At 37.9% G+C, this 23,726-nt stretch overlaps 1 protein-coding gene across 1 annotated transcript; it reads right to left on the minus strand.

Annotated features, from left to right (window-relative positions):
- Positions 1-605: 605 nt before the first annotated feature.
- Positions 606-23,132, minus strand: TMEM168 (transmembrane protein 168). The gene is made up of 4 exons (XM_080936540.1): positions 21,885-23,132; positions 15,466-15,608; positions 10,628-10,902; positions 606-2,544 (listed from the first exon to the last, which is right to left on the minus strand). Exons 1-4 carry the CDS (start codon positions 23,010-23,012, stop codon positions 1,997-1,999), a joined length of 2,094 nt encoding a protein of 697 aa, XP_080792666.1. The 5' UTR covers positions 23,013-23,132; the 3' UTR covers positions 606-1,996.
- Between the last annotated feature and the right edge of the window lie 594 nt (positions 23,133-23,726).

Below are 23,726 nucleotides of genomic sequence, written 5' to 3' on the forward strand. Positions count from 1 at the left end.
CTTCAGGCTAACAGAGTCTGACTCTCCAACCGAAGAACATACACAGGCTGGACCTAGGCCTCCCTGCATATGTGTAGCAGATATTCATTCAGCTTGGTCTTCATGTGGGTCCCTAACAACTGGAAGAGGGCCCAACTGGAAAGCTGTTTCATATGGAAAGGAAGAGAGGGATTGAAAGATTAGAGCACAAGAGAGCAATGTCTTTCCACTTAGGCAGGGAAGAATAGCTACTCATATACATGGATATGCACAGCAAGCAAACAGCTCAATGCTATTTTCCTTAGTTAGTTATGGACCCAAGGAACCTAGAAATTGTACAAAACTGAATTGAAATAGTAACCATCTAAAATTTTAGATACATACAAATGAATGACTTATTCAGTGAAATTAACTATTTGTATTTCAAGCTGTGAGACAAGATCCATTTTATATATAGGATGCCACTAACTTTTAATATTCTATCAATTCTTCAGTATTCTGGAATAATAAAATATTTTTCAAATCAACCTGCCACCAAACATAAACTCTACAACAAAGGCATTTTGTATAACTTCCACTTTTAATACAGTAAAATATTCAGAACTCTTAATTTCACATTAAATGAAAAATTCATTTTTAACAAAATATTATTCAAAGTGTTAAGAGTACAGTATTGAAAACATAGAAATAGGCTGAGGCAAAGCTGCATAGATGGCGGCACACGGTCCCTGACGGTGTGACTTCTTCCTCAATAAAATGTCAGTTCTCAAGTCTTCGGTAGGAAACGGCACGTGTGTTACCTTCTCTCTCTGGGCATGGGAAAAAGGCTTCAATGGTGAGAAGTCACCATGTTAACTAAGTCTAATCTCCAATTTAATTATACCTCCATCTTTCGAAGATGAAAATCTAGAGTAAGGAATATTGGAAACAGAAAGTGAATTATCCCTTAAGGAGATATCCTGATCAGTGCCTACTTTACTTCAACAAAACACTGAATTAAAGTTTAAAAATTATAACCACACCATTATGCTTACCTAAAATTGCCAAAATGAATACTTTTTACATAATACAATGCAGGTATACAACAACAACAAAATGATCTGTTCCCACCCTTTGACCTTCAGCAGAAACAAGTTATGACAATAGAATTACAAAATTCCTGTCAGAGCACTAACTCCTCAGACATCCTTAAGACAGGATGAATTGGCCAGTGAGAAACTGCTACATTTATTTTGTAAGTGTACTTTTTGAAAAGAATGGCAATTTACTTGAGAAGAATTTGTAGCTGGAATTACTACTCATTAAGAAAACAAAATTACCCTGAGAAGGACTCTTAAAATCACCAGTATTTCCAAAGTCCCTCAGTAAGCACGAAGACACACTTTGTAGCCTCTAAGCCTATTGTTACCTACATTAGTAATGCTTTCACCTCAGAGGCAGCTCTGGCTTCTCTGCTGTACTGGTAAAGGTCATGGGACCTGGGTGTGGTGGGAAAAGGGCATTTTGCAGTCATTATGAGCAGGTCTCTTCCTGTTCCAACAGTTTATACTTCTGCAAACAATCTTGGGGTCAAAACTACATGAATCACACACATGAAAGAATCTTCTATTCAATAAGTTGGTAGTTCTCTTACAACACATTTGTCTGGTCTACATTCTCTAATGTATGCCTAGAAAACAAGGTGTTAGGAATTGTCCATTGGCCACTTCAGAGCACAGACAAGTGTGTTTCTTTTCATTGGAGACAAATGGAAAGTTATTCCAAAGTGCACTGTTACTTTTAACATCTCTTACACATTTACATTCAGCAGTTATGACCCTCTGCATACTTTTAGTATAAAATCATGCATATTCCCAATATCTTACACATCCCGTAATTACTTAAGAAAAGACAAAGTGAAAGCAGCTACAAATGTAGCAAGATACTTTCCAAAATAAAAATACAGCATACAAAAAATGGCAAGTTACTGATAAACGGTAACATGAACTCTCAATAATATTCTTCCTTGATGTCCAAATTAAGATTTGACAAGTTTAAAGCCTTGTCCTGTGTCCAGCACTGTAGGAAGAAACCAACTCATTTTTAATCTTTTCAAGCACCTAAAACAAGCTTTGCATATCCAAAAGAGGTTTAGACCACATAACCAGTTTGCCAAATGCACTAGCGGGTAGGTAATACGAGGGAAGTGTAACATCCAGTGCTTGGCCACATCACTTCCTGTCGGCAAGTGCAGCGTGTAGTCGCTCCAGCGCTTGGACACGCCGTAAACGGCCTTCACCGTGCGCCCCTTCTCGGCCCAGCAGATGCCGTGTGCGCAGTTACAGTTGTACTCCACCCAGTCTCTAGTGAAGTCCCCCAGCTGCGGCGGGTCCGCTTCTTCAACATCCACTGTCTTCGCCAGCTCAGCCCCCTGAACTGCAACATACTGGTCATTAATCTTTCTCACTTCTTTCACCCATGGGGTTGAGTTCTCGCTGTCTAATATGATGATAAGCCGGGAACAGAAGGAACCATTCTTTTCCCTCCACCATTCTAAAAGCGTATCAAGCCGAAGTATGTCTCCACCTGTGGACAAGAAGAAAGTTGGTAGAGTGATGATTTCTGATGTCTGCTTCTTTAAATTCTTAAAATACTTAGACAACAAAGATAACAACAACAACAACAACAACAACAAACTTTAAAAAGTATCTTTTCTGCCCTACTATGCCACAGGGGCACCTGTTCCACTACATTTATAGAGGCCAAAAGCTGGAAACAACCCAGATGTCCCACAGTGGGAGAACGGATGCAGAAAATGTGGTTCGTTTACACAATGGTTCATTTACTCAGCTATTAAGAACAAGGACATCATAAGTTTTGCAGGTAAATAGACAGAACTAGAAAATATCATCCTGAGTGAGGGAACTCAGACCCCAAAGGACATGCATGGTATGTGCTCACTGATAAACGGACATTAGCCAAAACATACAGAATAACTAGGATACAGTCCACAGAGTCAAAAAGGTTAACAAGCAAAAGGGCCCAAGTGGTGGTGGGGGTGGGAGGGGGACATGGGTGGAAGAGTAAAGAGGGAGAGGAAAACATGATTAGGTATGGGAAGAAGGGAGACAAGAGAGAAGCCTTGAGGGCCAGCAAAATTAATGGAAATATGCAACCCTCAAGAATGGGAGGTTGCGGGACACTCTAGAAAGTACCAGAGACCTGGGAGGTGAGAAACTCTCAGGGCTCAAAGGGAGGGACCTTAAAATAAATGCCCTAGGGGAACTTGTAGAATCTACCTCTAGTAGAAAAACAGGGCATCAAGTAGAGAAATGGGGTTGCCATCCCAGTGAAAAACTCTGACCCTGAATTGTTCCTGTCTAAAAGAATTGCAGGGACAAAAATGGAGAAGAGACTGAGGGAAAGGTGGTCCTAGTGACCAGCTCAACTTGGGATCCACCGCAAGGGGAGGCTCCAACACCTGACACTGTTACTGAAGCTATGGTGTCCTTGCAGACAGGAGCCTAGTATGGCTGTCCTCTGAAACAAGCAGCTGACCGAAACAGGCTCAGCTACTTACACCTAACCGCAGGACTGAAGTCATGGACCCCTGTGGCTGAATTAGGGAAAGGCTTGAAGAAGAAAAGGAGGAGGACAACCCCATAGGAAGACCAGCAGTCTCAACTAACCTGGACCCCTGAGATCTCTCAGATATTAAGTCACCAACCAGGGAGCATACACCACCTGGTGCAAGGCCCTGAACACATACACAGCAGAAGACTGCCCGGTCTGGCCTCAGTGGGAGAAGTGCCTAACCCTTGAGAAACTTGCGGCCACAGGAAAAACACAGGGAGAGCGGACCAGGAGAGTGGAAATGAATGAATGGATTGTAAAGAAATAAAAGTAATTATAAAAAGTATCTTTTTCAGAAGATACTCTTAAAACATATTTTTAGTCCTATAACTACAAAAAATGAGTATGTTCCTTGATTTGTAATGGGGTTTCACAGGGATAAAAAATCTTTCTAAATTGAAAACATCGTAATTTGAAATTATATTCAACATACCTCACCTACTAAACAGGAACACCAAAACCAAAGGACACACAATACACTGTAGCATTAGCTGTCTGTCACTGCTACTGTGGCTGGTAGCATCTGCAGCTGGCTGCCACTACCCAGCATCCCTGCATCAGTGTCTATCACAGGGCTGGTCTGGCAAAGCAGCAAAGCAAAAGAAACGCTTTCACTGAGTGAATCCAGCCTGTGCTCCTCGGTAAAATCATTAAGTTTAGCTGCTCTAAGTTAGACACGGTGTAGATAAAGTTAGTAAAAGAAAAGGGAAATTATACAGAAAAGCAAGCATTCTAAATTTGGATAGAAACAAGCGCTCTTAATTCCAAATGCAAGCTGTCTTTAATGATCTGAGAAACAACATTTTTTACACAGGAAAAGTCAAAAGGAAGTTTTATGAAATATTAAATATATAGAAACATTTAATTGTTATAGTTATTCCCACAAAGAACACTTGGTCAGACTATAACCACACCCTTTTCGGTTTTGTTTCCTATTGCTTTTCACAGTTACTGTGGTTACAAGATGTAAAAGTCTCAAAATAATTGGCTCTATATAAAAATCCTTTGGTAATGCAATCCTTCTCTGCCTTCTAAAGCAAGCACCTCCCAAGTGAAGACAAGGAGCACTCCTCAGAAATCCTCAGCACTTCCTACGCCTTCAGAACGAATGGCTGCGTTCACATTTAAAGCAGCGCTATACCTGAGGAACTTCATGTAACACAGAAATCCCCCAGGTACAACACAGCACGCTGGTTCTATCTGGCTCACTGAAGTTTTTGGCATTGATTTTTTTTTTAATAATATAGCACTAAAACATTATATTTGTTATTATGGGTAAGTTTTCTCCAATATTTAGAAAAGACTTCATTAATTTAGTTTTATGAGTAAGTTTTTCCCAGTACTTAAAAAACACTTCCTTAGTTTCTATGATCACATACACACAGACAAAAACTTGCATATTTAATATAGGACATGACTCTTGTACAAATTTGGAAAAAATGAAATTTAAACTAATGTAGATGCTTAACTGGCCCTATATGGACGTAGCCTATTAATCCCTGCTGTCTATCACAAGGAAAACAAAAAAAAACAAAAACAAAAAAAAAAATAACAAGTTTCATTACCTTCATAAGTAAAGTGGGCACCTACTAGATGAATGAATCTTGCCCCCAAATTGATAACACAGCTTAATAATCCCAAGATTCAACATAACAACCCTTCCAGGTTCTGAAGTTACCCGAACAAAAAGCACAGAGACATCGAGAATAAGGAGTGAGGAAGTAGAAGAAATAAAAAAGAAATGATGTGGACAGATGCGGTGGGAAGAGAGGAGAGGATGAGCAGGAGAGACACTGGGGCTGTTAAAAGACAAACAGAGCGAGTAAGCTGTGTTAACTGTGTGCCGGGCTTCTCAGTCACTGGGAGGAAACACTATGGAGACACACGCTCAGCCACATGGGTAAGAAAGCGTCACTGCTGCACTCATAATGCTGATATAACACCGTTACATTTCCAGCACCTACACCATAGACTGTAGGCAGCACACTCTTTACTCAGCCTGCTTGGTTATTCAAAGTATTTTTGTTTTCATATGGTTTTGTCTGGTCCAAAGCAGGCCCAACAAGTGCAGGCAAGACACTGCTGCTGACCGTGTCCTGAATGAGTCTGTGCTTGCTCGCTGGTTGGATTTTGACCCAGCAAACAGAAGAGTTACTAAGAGACTAATAAAACTTAAACTCAGCAGTTGTCAGAAACCTTATAAGGTGAGTTTCTGTTTGTCGGGAAGGACATGATTTCCCTTATGCTTTGCCCCATCCACCCCCACCCCAGCCAACTACCTCTAGCAAGGGTGCCTGGTACCTGATTAACCCAAACAAGCCTGTAACAGACCAAAGTCCCCACACTAGCTCCCAGGCTGTTCTGGCCCCCACCCCACTATCAGCTACTCAAATTCTCAGACTTCCCTGACTCTCAGGCACCACTCCACTGCTGCCTGCTCCCATAAAATTGGCAAGACTATTTCTGCATGTATTGTCCTCCCTGACCACAGGCCAACAGCCCTGGCAGTCTGAGTCCCTCAATATATCCATATTTCTACCCACAGAATGTCTAGTTCTGTGGTTTCACTGAACAAATGGTAGAATTCCGATTTTCTTGTTTATAAGGGATTTCATTAGTATCTGAATGGGAACTGCATTAATCTCTAGATTGCTTTGGCAGTGTGGTATTATTCTCTCAATCTATACACATGGGAGAGCTCTCCACATTCTACTGCTTTCTTCAGTTGATTTCGCAGTTGTTTTGTGATTTTCACTATAGTCGTCTTTGTCCTCCTTGGGTAGGATTATTCCTACAGGTGTTTTCTTTTTCCTCTGAGTCTGTTGTTAGTGATAATACTTTTCTGATTGAGTTCATCACACACACACACACATACACACACACACACACACACACACACACACACATTTTTGTGTGTTGGTTTGTATCCTGCTAATATACTAAATTTTTGTCACTTCTATGGATCTTTTGGTAGAGTCTTTAGTATAAGTATAGAAAATGAGAGAATTGCACACATCTCTCTTCAGTTTATGCCTGAGGCAACTGTCCTCACCTCATTTTATCCCTCACTGTCTCAATGACAAAAGGACACAATCATTTTAATTCTGATAATCTATCCCGAGAGGAGAACAGAAGCAGAGGCAAGCTTACAAACATTTCTTACCACTGTTGTATAAGGTAATACAAACTCTAAAACCTTGACCTATACTTCTGGACATAAAGCCCGTCCGTATGAGTGATGTCATCTGTATTAATTTACCACAGTCTAAGTGGTATCTATGTCATCTTAGTGTCAGCATTAAGTGTATCTCCATTTTCCTTGAGCACTGTTTCTAAGTCAACAGAACCCAAGGTACGCACAAATCATATGGACTTGGCAGCTTCACTGTATCATGCCTTAGCTCACAGGGCTAAGTTGTTATCTGAAAACTTCTCTCCAAAACTGTGCTTAAATATCACAAACATGGAAGCTAATATGGGACTCTAGTGGACTTGGAATCAATTTCATTATTATCTTTTCAAGGCTCAGGACCCTCCACAGAGCAACTGATACTTTCACAATTAGAAAAAGTTTTAACATGCTGGAGTTACTAGCAAAAATCCAACACACTCTTTTTAGAATGCATTTTTCTACTAAAGAGAAAGTATCATCTTTGTTAAACTATCAAAGTAGTAAGAGTATCTTTCATAACTTACAAGTCTGCTGGTAACAGAACTTCAAAAGCCAGGCTATGTCACAGTATCTATGTATAACTAATCTATTCATCATCTGGTTAAAAGAAAGGCAGAAAATGCACACCACGTATACATTGCTCTAACACTCATGCATGTTGTTTTAGGGGCAAGACTTCAACACATGGCTCCCATGGACTACCTGTATCCTTCCACCGTTTCAAAAATGTCCAAAAGTTAACTTTTCATAATTTCTAGATGTACTGAATGTCTCTGGACATCAGACTACATAGACAACGCAGACTGCAAGCAATGACACAAACTCCCCCTGCACAGAACATCACTGCCGAGCATGGCATTCAAGGCTATCACAACACTGCCAGCACATCCTACCCCAATTCTCTTGTAACAGCAACAGGACATGTGGAGCAGCACCGCAGCCTCGTGAGCAGCTTTCCCTATGCTTCCCTACAGTGTCTATCCTATACTTGGCTCTGGGTCCTGATACAAAGCACTTAACTTTTATTTCCAGTAAAAGCAATTCAATGTTGCAAGTAACTGAGACTGCTTTTTCTAGGTTCTGTGTATGACTAACTGCTTTATAACCTATCTTATTTTTGTTTATTTCTATCTTTGATAATTATTTTAACTGTTTTATACCCTAAAGAAAGGAGGCAAAGTTGATCAGGTTAAACTCGTGAATTAAAACATATGAGTCTAAAAAGACAACACATTCTAAGTCGTATCTATTAAAGTATGGAACAAAGACACACTAAGATTCTTGTTCCCAAAGTAATATTGTTTTGAACGTGAAGTTAATTTGTTAACCCAAGTAAAACCCAGTGCTAATGGATCATTCTTCAAGACTGCCAAAAATAGCCAACAATAAGTTTTCAGAGTTTAAGTTCTTTGTCATTTGATTTGGAACACAGGAGAACATTTTCCACAGAGCAAGGGTATTCTATTTGATTTCAAGGCAAAATCAGTGTTAGAAGGCTTGTGTTCAGCAGGTCTGGGAACTCTATCTGAAAGAGTTCATGGTCCTGGCTCAACCTGACTACTTGCAAATGAGGCAGGTGCTGCAGGCTAGGCCCCAGGCAGCATGTACCCCTGAGGTATGAGATACCATAGGACAGTTAGGGTCTTAGTACATTATACCCACCACTCATTTCTCCTTTGTAATTTACTTTCTTACTTTGTATGATGAACTCTAGAACAGCTATATAACCACAAAACTTCTTGGCTAACAAAGGAATTCCATAATAGCCAATTTACTTATATTTCGAAGACTACAAAAATATTACTGTAGAATGTTACATCCAGATACTTATCAAAATTATAACTGTTTCAAAATTAAGTTATGAGAAATTGTTTCTAACTCCATAAAACTCAAGAATACCAAATTGAGATATGATCTATTATATCTTTTTTCTTTCCAGAAATGAGAAAGGTGATATATATGTATTACTAAGCTGAATATGTAGCATTTATTTTTAAAGAAGGGCTTGAAACAAATTTTGAAATATTTAAAAAGAAAATGTAACCTTTCTGAAAACTTTATACTAGGTGCAAATCTTTAATGGAAGTACACATAAAAAACTTCTCCAAAAGTTATTTTCTTAGCCAGTTGAAGAGCCACACCTTTAGTGTCAGGCTCCAGTCAAGAGGCAAAGCCAGAGGATCATTTGAGTCCACATATTAAAGACAAGTGTAAGCAACACAGAAAGAGCTAATACTGTCTTATGTTTAAATTACATGTAAATACCCAATAAAATTGATTTGTGACATTTATTATAAATATTACATTTACAAAAATCAGTCCCTTCCTTTTGTCTGAAATTTTACTCTGTAAAAAGTTTTTAATAGACTCAGACTGTTTTGTTGTTTGTTTTTAATGGAATGATTTTTTATTGCACATTTTCTGTATTTACAATTCAGATGTTATCCCTTTTCCCCCAATCATATCCCCCTTCCCCTCCCATTGCCTCCCTGAAGGTGCTCCCTCTTCCAACCTCCCTCTCCCACCTCAGTACCTTCCTGTACCCTACACTGGGAAAATGAGCCTTCACTGGACCAAAGGCCTCTCCTCCCACTGATGTCAGACAATGCTCTGATACATATAAAACTGGAGCCATGGGTGCTCACTGGTTGGTGTTTTGGTCCCTGGGAGCTCTGGGGGGGGGGGGGGGTTGATTAGTTGATATTGTTGTTCTTCCCATGGGGTTGCAGACCCTGTCAGCTCCTTCAGTCCTTTCTCTAGCTCCTTCACTGGGGTCCCGGGCTCAGTGCGGTGGTTACCTGCGAACACCCCATCCTGCTGCAGCACCAGCATCCAGGGACATTCTCCTGGGGCCCAGGGACCCTCGTCTATGGAAATGCCATAAAGCACACCCAGGGGTGCTTTCCTAGTCTTTCGCTCGCTACTAAATCAGGACAGTTGGCAATGAAGCTCAGACATCACAGCGCTTACACTTACATTTTATGACTATCATTGTTTTGATCTCAATTTAAAACTAGTGTGGATCTAAATCTAAATGATCTATTTTCGATCTAAACTTAAAAAGTCATAATTTTTCATGATGCATCTCATGAATTTTCATATCTAGGCATTACTTTAAGATGTCCCTACTACTACATTCCAATTTCTCTTAGGTTCTGGGCATGTAATAATCCACAAAACAAAGCCTGCAACTAATGAAATCTTTCTTATAATTAGAAGACTGGCAAACTCATGCACTGCTTCTCTGGATCCTGTCCTGACAATAAAGTGTTTTCTTTTTCTATATACAGGTAAACCAAAGTTCTTTTCTCCCTCAAGACTCTAAAAACTATAAATGCATCAAAAATCTATAATAACCCTAAAGAATTTTATAGCTTTCAATGAAACCGTGATCATCCCGTCTTCCCTCATTTTATGGAGGTGGAAATGGAGTCACTAGACAGGCGCCTGAAACAGCACTGCTGCCTGTGGTGGAGGAGCAGAGCCAGAGCGTCTCACACTCAGTCCAGTAACACTGCACATGACTGAAACCTGAACTTAGAGCACCTACAGACTCAACAGTGCTAGTCAACAGCTCATCAGCTTCTAACAGATATTAGTCCTGGAATGACTTTAAAACACTCTTAAATGCAGAGAGATTCTATGTCTCAAATCAATCGCATTACTTCTCTCTTTAAATACTATAAAGGGAACTACTCTCAAATCCCAGTTACAGCTCACTAAAGTGAAGTAGGTATTCCCAGCAAAATGAAAAGTAATCATGTAACCTTGGTCATCTGTGAAGCAGTGAGCTGAGGACTTTAATGTCTCTATGTAAATAATCCACAAATATGTATATTTCAGAAATGACAAAAGTGAACTTACCTGCAAGAGCCCACTCTCCTGAGCCATGGGTGTGCCCACTATAATATAAAACATATGTATCATGTCTAGGTCCATCCACTGTCCGAAGTTCAAGGAAAGCTTTCAGTTTGGAATGTAGAGTATCAAATGACAGTCCACTTGTGGAATAGTCACATCCATAGGTCTCAATCATATGATATGCAAAAAATCTTTGGATGGCATTGAGCATGCCAGTAGATCTCAAATTTAACTCCTGGACATGTTCTGGTGGAAGCAGAGTTGGCTGGCCATCAGGGCTGCAGACAGAGGAAAAAAAAACAAAAAACCTGTTTTTTTATAAAATACTATTCTGGAACTGACTGGGACATATAAATGTCTCCAGCCAGAACTTCATCTTGCATGGCCAGTAAGTCTTGTTGGCTACAAAACTCTTAGACTTATTATAGCATACCATCCTTTTATAAGGTATGAATGGAGATTTATATTCCAGTTTGATTATATGAACTAACTTCTAAAGAAAGACAATTGTTTTTCACCTGCTCAAACAAAGAGCAGGAAATCATACTTGTTCTGAGCAACCTGCATATTCCATACAAATAGAGCTATGTATTCCTTGTAAAGTTTGTATATTGCAAAACAGAAGACGAGGAGGGCAGCCCTGATTCATTCTTGGGGATGCTGACATGCGAGACCTGCTGTCCCAGCTCCCTGCCTGATCCTACCTCAACTGCATCGAAGACGTTTCCTCTGGAGACTTGCTTCAGGGACTTTGAGCTAGCTCAGCTGGTCCAGCTTTCAGACTGTTCCAGGCAGGAATTCATCTGTATCTGCACTTCCTCAGCTTACAAACTGGACAACAAATGCTATAGTCTTAACTCTAAAAGGTTTTCTCATTTTCTTGCCCCCCCCAAAAGAAATTCTTTGCCACAAATCAGCAAGAAGCATTATAATAAGACTGTCATCCTAGTCCCCTAAGCTAGGGTAGATAGTTTTGGCTATTTTATGAATTATAGATATATTGTCTTTTTAAAGGATATTACAAATAATTATGGTTTGGGATAGAGAAGAAACAAAATAGGGAGCTTAGACTTACGTATTTCTATCTTTTCTTCCGAGGTAAGGAAAACGGGGTTGGAAAGAGAAAGTGGGATATGTAAATATTATAAGAAATTAGACAAATATAGGTCTTAAAGCAAAAGTATTTTATAGCCATAATCTTACACTGGCACAAAATTTTGCATATTGATACAAAACTAAGGTTATATTTTGTTATGCCGGTACAGAATCTTATATATTGATACAGGTTTAAGGATTTCATTGGTATAAATATTTATATATTGAGACAAATTTAAGATTAATTCTGTTACAACATAATATATGCATGTTTCAACTCTTAGGTAGGCATTGTATCTATGCAACTCATTTAAAATGTAAGGTTTAACCCCTTTTAAATAGCTGATATTGCAAACTGTTTAGGATAATTTTTGAATCAAATTACTAGCCAGTCAATGAAACTCAAGTCATGTTAAACTCTAGTTTGTATTATCACAGATATACATTCTGGGTTATACAGGTAATAGGAAGCTGGAGTCAAGCAATGTTTGCTTGTTCACAGATGCTATGAATAGATAGATGGTCTTCAAAACCTCAGAGACTCCAGAATGTAACATCTAAAATGTTTTCTATTAATGTAAGGCCTTTGTATCTATTAATGTTGCTGATCCTGGCAACAGCCCCATTCAACTTAGAAACAGAAGATGAGCTTCAAAAGGCCACCATATGAAGTTGCTCCAATTGTGGCAAACTAGCCACTGGGAAAGAAAATGCTTAACTTTATCTGCAGACAGAATACTGGAAGTTGATTTCCAAGCTCTGCCAAGACACGGTAAACAAGTCGTTTATAATTGCTGCTTCACAAAAGATCTGTCAGATATTCTGGTCAAGAAGGATGAAGATAGATGTTCCAATGTTATAGAGAATTTTGGAGACAGTCAAAGTGGTCAGCTGTCTCTGTCATTTTATTTTTTTGAAAGCTACATCCTTGTGTTTCCTGCATGCAAGTAATATTTATTTTCTTCTCAGGCCTCTGATAGGGCTGAAGACTAAATAGTCATAGTCTTACTACAAGCTTAAGGTGTTTAAGATTTAAAGAGATATTTTAGGTCTAAGATGGTAATTTTAGTAATGTAATACTGGTTAGGACAGAACTGACTTAGATACAAAACTCTGAACTCACCAGTATAGATAATAGAATACTTTCTCCTGAGTTGCTAAATATGAACAGACTGAATTTTTAATGTAACTTTTACTAAATAATTTTAATAATAATTTCATAATCGTTCCTAGAATATATTATTTATTATAAGATAACGAGGCTTTTTATTTAGACAAAAAAGGAAATTTGTTGAGATTTGGTCTATTGCTATGTATTGTAATGCAAAATTCTATACCCTAAGGTCTAGGCCTACCAGTGACTTCTCCTGTTTGCAAGCTTTAGTTGTGCAAACCTTGTTCCTTGATTTAAAACTATTGGTTAAATAAAACTGGTTATAGCCAATTACTGCAGGGTTAGAGGTGGGAGGGTAAGGACTGACCTGCATGGAGGAGGAGAGATGCTAAGGAAAGAAGTAGGAAAGGAACCATGAACACATGGCCAGGAAAAACAGCAAGTATCTGCGGTACACTGTGGGGGGGGGGGGTAGCAAGGCTTGCAGTTAGAAGAATAAATTAGGGGTGACCCCAGTAATTGTCAAAGCCAAATAAAATAACCATAGTCCTGAGTCTCATTTATTTGTAAGCTAGTCAGGGAGAATCTTAAATTGCTCATAGTACAGGGATGAAGAAATGGCTCAGGGGTTAAGAGCACTCACTGCTCTTCAAAAGACCCTGAGTTCAATTCTCAGCACCTACGTGGCAGCTCAAAACTGTTTCATGCTGTCTTCTGGTGCGCAAATGTACATGCAGAAAAAGTAGCCACATACATAAAATACATAAATAATTCGTTAAAAAGGAATTCTTTTATTACATTCTCATCTATCATCAACCATGCTAACTAAAGAGCAGGTTTCTTTTCTACTGCTCCTTTCATTTTAACAATTAAGTTTTAAAAAAATCAAAACAAAGTTTCTAAAACTTTACTTCTTACCAGTAAAACAGTAAGGCTGGAACAATATCTCATTTGCCCCTATTTGTATTTTCTTACTGAATAAAAGATACTGAGTAAGAATTTTTAAAATCCACATTGTACTAACTGTTTCAAGAACAAAGGGAAGGACATTTTCTTCTTGAGAAAACTAAATTTACACATAAAACTTGGGAAGCAATAATGTGATTATATATTTAATTTCTGTAGTGAAAAACACAGGATATTTGAAATGCATTCAGATTTTACTAACTCAGGGTACAGTCTAAACTAGACGATATTATATATTAACAAAGATAACTTTAAAACAGTTATTAAGACTTAGGTCATTACAGTACTGAACACTAACTGAAGACGTGGGCCTCATCCTGGAGCAAATGGTACCCTGGGAAGCACTGACCTCTGCCTGACAACTAATAGAAACAAAAAGCTTTTAGTGCTTGGGAAGAAAATCATCACTGTTCTCCTTTCCTAAACAAAATTTCACAAATTTTGAAATTCTACATTTTACTCCATGTACTATCAATCTTGACCCAGTAATGCTTCAGTGTTTACTGGAATAAAATCACATATTTCTGACATTTAATGGTAACTAAAAAATTGCCACATAAACTGAAATTATAATGGGGCAAAAATTATGTGTGTGTGCTGCTCTCCACAGATCCTGCAGAACTGCCATGTCTTACTTCATGAGACCTTCCTAAACGTCTTCATCTCTCAAGAGACCCTCTATTTCTAGCAAGCCTTCAACACAGAGCAATTACAAATTTATTTGGGCCTTCCTATGAAATATTTGAAACCAGATTTTTAAAAATTGTTTCAAGATATGCCCCCACAACCAAAGGAACTATAAGGAAAGTTTAGTAATTACAACTCATTTAGGAAAGAAACTATTTTTTTTCTATTGTAAATAAAATTAGCTATTAAAAAATTTAAAGGTAGTAGTATTAGTAATTTCAAATTACCCCTACATTTGATGGAAAAAATATAAGAATGAAACTACAATAAAATAAATTTTTAGGGGGCTGGAGAGATGGCTCAGTGGTTAAGAGCACCGACTGCTCTTCCAGAGGTCCTGAGTTCAATTCCCAGCAACCACATGGTGGCTCACAACCATCTGTAATGGATTCCAACGCCCTCTTCTGGTGTGTCTGAAGACAACGACAGTGTACTCACATAAAATAAATAAATCTTTAGAATAAATAAATAAATATTTAATAAACTTTACTAATCTTTCATGTTTGTGCAGAATTTTCATATAACAGAGTATTTCTACATCCTAAACCTTACCAGCTCTCCTCCAAGTGGGGTGATATTACCATATTTTAGATAAGGACACTGAGCTGCAGAGGTGTTACAGTTTGTTCACGGAAGAGGGAACTGCAATTGCAGGTTCTCAAGTCCATCAGGTATTGTATTGAAACGCTGCTTAAAGTGTTAACTTCACTGCTTAACTCCAGTTAAGGAAGGGCCTTTCCTTTAAAAACTTATCCACATTTCCCTAGTCCAAGTTAAAACAGACGCTAAACAGATATACTGAGATATTTATATTTAATCCTGAAAATTACATTATCACTTACAGACAAGCTTTATACACAAGGATGACGAGCAAGAGAACTATGTTCTCCAGTAATAAAGTCAAGGTAAAATAATCTGTCATGATTGAAAGGATGCCCACCGTCAGGCAGTTCCTATCAGGTCCAGCAGATCACAGTACCTGCAGAAGTTGGTGGGGATCACAATGGCATATCCAACAGAGGTTCCTCCTAAGCAGTTACCTAGTTCATGAAAGAGCCCATGAGCCATGGACTCCAGAGGCAAAACAATGAGAAACATGCTCAAGAAGATTCCATTTGTGGGCTAAAAAAGAAATAAAAACAACAACAGGTTTATATAATTTGTGGATACTTATGTTTATTAACTCAGTTTTTTAACACCAATTTTCACAAAGTATTAAAAAAAACTGATAATCTAAAAGCAATTATAAGTAAATGCAACGTTTAGAGACATGGAAAAATGACCATTAAACAGAGCTCTAAGTTTTTTGGAAGCAATAGCAAAACAGGACACATATTTTCTAAAATTTGTTAAATAACCTTCCATCCAAACTGAAAACAAAAATAAAACTCTAATATGAAAGAGAAAAGGAAAAACCATTTCTCCCATATATGCATCATTTTTCCAAATACATGGCTATTGCTTTATCAAGGAAGGTGCTTCAGGGAGGACTCACTGTCCTAGCCCATGAAGAGTCACAACATCCAGAAACTATGAGAATAACCTTAAGGAAAGTCAAGGCCTTAAAGCTTAAAAAGTAATTTCATTTTTATATCATAGTTTACCTTTTAAAAAGCCCAAATTCAATTTGTCTAAATTACAGATCATAACATTAAAAATATTAAGCACTTTAAATACCTTAAAAGCATCAGGAAAACAAAAAAATTTTAAAGGCCAAAATTAAATATCAAAAAGTAGAGGGAAAAGTAGCCATTTACTGTATCTTTTTCGTACTGGCACAATCCCAGAGTCCTGCATGGTGGCTGCGTAAACAGCAGGCCTATGTGCACAGAGAAATGTCACCAGGAAGTGGCTCATCACATCCAAAGGGGACACACTGACAACACAGTACATTGTACTTTATCAATTGTATAATATCAATTATAGTAAATTATAGTCATTTAGTGTAAGATAATCAATTCTGGACACTGAAATATGAAATATATAAATGATTAAATCACTTCAAATAGTTTATTAGACTATTCCCATACTTCATAATATATATAATATAAAATAATATAATATAATACAAATGTATATATAGTTTGTATATATACAGATGTTTGAGAAATGACTGAACAGTTAAGAACACTTGTTCTCGCACAGGACTCAAGTTTGATTCCCAGCACCCACAAAATAGTTCACAACAGTTCATGGGATCTAATACCTTCCTCTGACCTCTGCAGGTACCAGATACATACACAGTACACAAACATGTATGCAAACAAAACGCACACATTTTTAAAGTATTTTAATCACATATATTTGTGTGTGTATGTGCAGGTTCTTTTCTTTTTTTAACTAAAAAGGTAATATATAACATTTCTGGAAGGCCATTAATTCATATATATTTACATTCCCATTTGCCAGCTTAATGGTATAAAAGCCCCTTCAGAGTAAATATACTATATTTTACAAAATTAATGTATTATTTATACATATTTCGTATGTAACATGTCACATAATTTCAAGACTTTGTTCTTATTGGATTAAAGTGCTTGTTTGTTGAATTAAAAATAACTACATAAAAGATTTATCTTTTTAATATTTTAGTTTATGTATACCTGTGTGTGTGTACATGTGTGTGCAATTACACAGACCTATGTGTTCAAAGACCTGAAAAGAAAGTCAGATCCCTTGCAGCTGGAGCCACAGGTGTTTGAGAGACACTGTATTTGTTATGTTGAGATCAGAACTCTCCTTTTCATGGTTGTATAGTAACCACTTTTTAATAGAAAGCTGTATCTCTCTAGCCCTCAACAAAATACAGAAGTCATTAGAACCAAAAGAAACAGAAATCTAGAGAACTACTTTTCATTTAAATGTCTAATTATTACATAGGAGACTTGATGTACAACTATCAAAGTCCTAATAGAAGCATTAGAAATCTATCCTGTGACTGAGAGACAATACCACAAAAATTTAACGCCACAACTTTATAAGAGTGGAAATGCAGTAACAGACATGACTTCGGCCAGTCTACTCACTTATGCTTCCCAATAACCAGCAAAAGCAGTTAGAGGAAGTAGTTCTATGGTCTTGCCACCTCTGAGAGCATATGAAACCAAGTACAGTGACCCACTATAGAGTACAGGCTGGGAGTGGAGGCTTCCTAGATTCAAACCAGGTACAACCATCAAGATTCCTCATCCCTCAAGAGCATTTCTGGTCTAGAAGGAGACCAGGAAGGATAGCTACCTGCGACAGCTGCAGGAACTCAGCACATGCACCGTGCAGAGTGGAGGAAGCACGCACAGAACAGTTTATAAATGGCAGGTCTCGTTAAAATGAAGAAGATAATCTAGTAGCTTTTTCTCATTGATTAATGGGTTGTTTGGATTCTTTGTTTTTTTTGAAACAGGGTCTCAGGATACAGTTTTAGCTTGACTGTAACTTGTCAATAGAAAGGCTGGCCTCTAACACATGGATGACGTCCACCCACCTCTACCTTAATTAACAGCATGCACTACTACACATGGCCCTCATTTAAAGGATGGAAAATCAGATACAGAAGAAATGATAGTTATATACAGTGTAACAATATTTCAGTCAATTATGGACCATATCTACCAACTGTATACTTCTAAACAAGTTATCTACTCGTGTCCCACAAATCATAATGGAACTGAAAATTTCCTCTTGTCCTGTAACAGTGCAATGCATCATTGTGCTGTATATAAACAAAGATGAACTGTTGGTCATATAATTACACATAGCACACAGCCAACAGTAAATAAGTATTAGTGGTGCACATCTTTAGTACCTGTACTTCCTACATGTTAAAAGGTTTACTGCATCATACTCAGGACTATCCCTCTTTCCCCTACAGTGGCAGGCCACATTTACCAGCAACAACCCCACACTTTTTGTCTGCTGCTTGCATCAACAGGTCAGACAGAGTGACTGACATATAATTTAGATCTGTGAAAGCATATGCTATGATGCTCACAATGTACTGCTCAGAGAGATCTGCTGGGAACTGTATCACACTCAGACTTTATGAAAAAAACACTATTCAGACTATTGTTTGGGGGTTGGGGGTTATTGGGAAAGAACATCCACGCTTTTGAAGTGGCTTTAATATGTTCCCTCAAAGCATACTCTGAAAACTGAACTCTCAACACAGCAATCTTAGGAAATGAGGTCTAATTGAAAGTGTATGGATACAGGACTTACAACGGACTTTTAAAACTAATGATTCTTATGTAAGGATTCAAAGCTGTGGAAGATGCTTCTAAACCCTTCCTTTTCACACCGCCACCCAACTTCTACTACTGAAATACAGCTTCCCAAACTCAACACTGCAAAACTAAATGTCATTTCTTTATAAACTTCCTACGGTATGTTACCGTCACAGCAACACATAGGACATCCTGTTTTACAGTGTTCTAGAAAAATAATGTCCCCTTTACAACCTAAACTAAATTGAGGCAAGTGAGTGAAACATAAAGATGTAAATACTGTGCACTTCTAAATCAGCAGCAAATTGAAAAGTCCCCAATGTCAAGGGATGACAGACTGGCCCTTTCTAAAATGAGGTGCCTTTCTAAGTAGGATGCAGTCTCCCTTTTAGCCTTCTGTGAATTATTAAATACCATAAAAGCAACACCACCTGTGCTATGATACTGGGCCTAAACTGACTTATTTAAAGCAAAAGGGTTAAGACAGTAGCAAATGGCAGGCAGTGAACATAAAACAAACTGTGGGAAACAGCAGCCATACTGGTATGTTTGAAAGTCAGAATGAGATTACAAACTGCAACAGTAGCTAACATGAAATTCCAACTCTTCCCTGAAAGTAACTTGGAATGAACCTCTTGACTCATTTTGCTAATAGTAGAGTGGAAAACTAACAAAAAGCAAACCTACTTAAATGAAGTTTGTGATGATTTTCTTAGTTACAACTAAAAAAAGTCATAAAATAAAAATAACTGAGGGGTTTGTTATCCCATCTCTGTTTTTATGTACCCGGACAGAAGCTGACAAATTGATCTACTAAAAAGTTCCTTTAACCCAATCTGTGGAAAAACTTTCCAGTAAAAATCAAATGAAAGATAAATTAATGAGACATAAGAAAAAATTTTAATACCTCAGTATTATTCTTACAGAAATGTAAGGTGTGTGTGTGTGTGTGTGTGTGTGTGTGTGTGTGTGTGTGTGTGTACGGAATGAGGGGGGAATAAGAATATTAGGAATAATATTTAGAATCATTAAGTAAAAATGGTTTGATATAAAAATCTGTTAAAATCAATTTAAATAATTTGTAATAGTTGAGAATATATTGAATTAGCAGTGTCACTCTCTCCAAAATAGTTTTACCTAATGAAGAACTTAATTGTTTCCCTTTCGCTATGTAATTTTCTGATTCGAAATCATTTGAAATAACTGGAACTTGTGTAAACCCAGTGGGTGTTTCCCAAATCATGTTTCATATGACTGTTACAGTTGCTCTTCAGCAGAAGTCCAAGAAGAGCTCACACACAGAGGTTAAAGGGCATGTGCGCTTTAAAGACAAAGGTGTCATAGACAGATGTGTAGAAATGATGCTCTTTCAGTATTTCTTTTCTTTTCCTCTAAGTATAGTTACATTTCACAGACTACTAGGCAGGGGAAAGGGTTTGGGATCTTTCTATAATCAATTAAGTGAAAAGTCTATGCTAATTTTCTGTAAGGCACAATGCCAGCATTACAGACAACAGTTATCAAGTAGCAGCCAATTGGGAAATGTAAATCCATTCAGGTGGATTTAGATTAGTTTTGAAGAGCTAAATTAACAAGCATTTAACAGGTGTGCTGCTGACAAGGCCTGCCCATGTCACCCCTTGAGACTTTTAGAAAAGCCTAATCCTAACTTCTTCCCAAATCACTGAATCCTAGTCTTCAGAACTTAAACTTCACATAACTCAAATGCACAGATTCCAAGAACAAGGCTTGGCATGCTCTTTCTGTAGTTAATATTTTAAGCTTTGTAGAAAGTAATAGGTTTTTATTGAAACTACTAAACTATGCCATCTATTATGATAAAATCAAGTTAACAAGAAGTTCTAAAACCTATCTTAGGTGGTTCACAAATCCAGCCCTAAAGAATCTGACACCCCTCTGGCCTCTGCAGTATGTACATCTATACCTACACACACACACACACACACACACACACACACACACACACACACACACACTTATTCTAATAGAATTAGATAGAAATTAATCAAGGATATTGACATATGAACATCACTACTCAGCTTGACTTGGCTGATATTTACAGTATACTCTTCCCAAGAGCACTGTAATCTTTTTTAGATCATAAACAAGTCTTTGTTAAAAGGCTAAATCCTTACAAATTATGTCCTCCAATTATAAAAATAAATCAAACATCAACAAAACTGATGTTGGAAAATTCACAAATATTAGGATTCCCCACAATAAAAATATAAATAGTAATCCAAGGATCAAGGAAGAAATTTGAAGAGATGTGAGAAAATATGTTGGAAGTGTAATAATATACAAAATGACACAACTTTCATTAGGCACTTATAAATTAAAACCCAAATGGGAATCCACTTGAGGATCAACTTGGGTGATTTTCCAAGTAGGTCAACTTTAGGAAGCACCACTGAGAGCTACAAGCTAGAGCTTGATCGCTCTAACGCCATCTTTGCTGAGGGATTCCTTAGAAAATGTGTGTACTCCCATTATACATACACTTGACTGGAAATCCACTGACATATGCAGAGCAGAAACATCTAGTGACCAAGAAAGTACTTGGGTAACAGAATTTCATGATCTGGAAAGCAGCCCTGCATGAGTGAGGCTGACTTGGCAAAGAAAAAGTAGTTATGACTGGGAAAAGGCCAACCCAGAAAGAAGAGGAAGAGGGGGCAGTTCTTGCTAGGGTTCCGACAACTGATTCTGAAAGTCCCTAGCTACAGCAAGCTGGCAGAAGGAGGAAGCTGCCCTGGGGCAAGTTTTCACCACTGGGTTGACTCCCACACAGGTTCCTTGCGGCAGCCCCCACTGAACAGAAGCACCATGTCCAGGCAAGTCTGTATGCCCTTTAACACTCACATCTGTAATACACGCAGCAGCAACAAATTGGTGCAAAGGATTAGACCAAGAAGACTTGCTCTTGTAAGCCCACATCCCAGCCTGAAGAACTCAAATTATAGAGTCTGTCACACTATAAACAGTTTATGATTAAATTCTTTTTCTGTTAGTCTCTTCCTCTCATTACAAAATAACTGCTTTTAAGGGCAAAGACATCCTGAGATCTTCAGCACCTCTAGCTAGGATCTTATCATAGGATCTTATCAGGTATCCTTGGCGCTGACAAAGGGAAATAAACAAAATCTCAAGAGCTTACCTGCCAGGAGACTGCTCCCAAAACTGCTGTTGCAAGAAGACTAAAAAAAACTAACTGCTCTGAAATTAAGCAGAAATGCCGCATCCCTTTGGACGCCATGATTCTATCAAGGCTATTGTTATCTGCCCGGTGGTTGATACACACTTTATGGCAGTCATTTAATTTGGTATGAAATCCCCAAAGAGTTAAAAGAAAAATAATATGGCAAATCATCCAGAAAAATCCAAAAATGAAAAAGCCTGGTATCACGAGATACCAGAGATTGGTGTCTCTAAGTTTTAATGCTGAAAGAATGAAGAATGTAAGCTCAATCATTCCAGTGAAAACCACCGAGAGTCTCCTGCAAATTCTTCCACGGTACAGAAATGGTTTCCACCTTTCAGTTACTGAAAGTCCACTAAAATAAATGTCAAGAAAAGGATCAGTTATCAGGCAAATAAAAAAGCATGCAAAAGCAATTGGGTTTTGGGGAATTTCCAATGAAGAGAAAAATAACAGTACTGAAAAAATGATTAAGTTTGGAATAGCTAAAAAAGACTTCATTCTCAGGTCGATGATGAGCAAGGCCAAAGCCACAACAAGCAAAATAACACTCAGAGACTTCTCCACCAACATAGTTGTGCTGGCGATGGCAAATCCAACAAGTTCCAGAAACTCTACTGTGGTTAGTAAAGTAGGCCGATGGCGGACATAGCCAGAAATTCTCTCCACCAAAGCACATAATATCCTTAATACGATAGACGTCAGAAGCAAGTATTTGGTTGTTTCTTCTTTCACATCACTTTTAAAGGATGAATTATCAAGAAAACACAGAAGGCCAAGCAGAAATCCAAACCAGAGGTTGGAGAGACTTAAACTTGCTGCTTCCATTGAAAAGTAATAGTAGAGAATGCTGGCGATCCCAAGAACAAAGAGGCCGAGAATGAAAATCACCAAAATTAAGGAATTTGCCGTTTTTTCCCATCTGACATAAAGGCCTAAGCATACAGCCACCAGTAAGTTGATTCTGGCTAGATAGCCCAGGTAGCGCACAGAGGAGTGCATGTCCACTTCTCTGTTCACTTCTTCCAGCCTCGTCATCGCTAGATAGAGACAGTGACTGAAGCAGTAACGCAATGATTTACACATGTAATCTGTCGCTCGAGGGGTTTCCACACGTCACAAAAATTAACTTCTTCTATTCCATTCAATAAATACAATGTGTTGGTAATGCCTATTCCAACATTTTCTCAGCAGTTTTCTTTATAGTGACCTAAAAAGAAGAAAAGATATTTCACAGTTAATTGTATATAATATTTTGTACCAATTTCGTTAAACTAAACAAGTGAATCAGAGAAAACTAGAGGTTCTTCTGACATCCACCTCAAATTGTATATATCTTAATGATGTTTTCTTTCCAGCTTACAAACGCTGCAAGTCACACAGAGAAAAATGCTCATGACTTTTATTCATAGTGATAAAATCGCCACATGAAGTGTCAGTGGAGTCTCTCTGTCGGTATTAATGCTAACTTCTCTAATAGGTCCCTAACTGAACATTCAGTATGCCTAAGATCATAAGCACTTGGCTCTGACACAATGAAAAGTCCCTCAACTTCTAAGTGGAATGAAAGACTTGGTTATTACTTCTAACCAGAAGGCACTAGTGCACAGAGCTCGTGACCACTATTACTACTGTAATCCTCCACATCTTTTTCCAAGACCATTCTAAAAAGGCTATAAGCTTAACTAGAAGTAAAATTTAACTCTATCTGGTTATTCAGTCCCAAAAGCTAAGCCATGATTCTTATACTTTCACTCCTACCAAAATTAATTACTTGACAGTCACTTACTTTTCATATCT

Source organism: Micromys minutus (genome assembly GCF_963924665.1).
Source record: "Micromys minutus genome assembly, chromosome: 23".
Classification (NCBI taxonomy): Eukaryota; Metazoa; Chordata; class Mammalia; order Rodentia; family Muridae; genus Micromys; species Micromys minutus.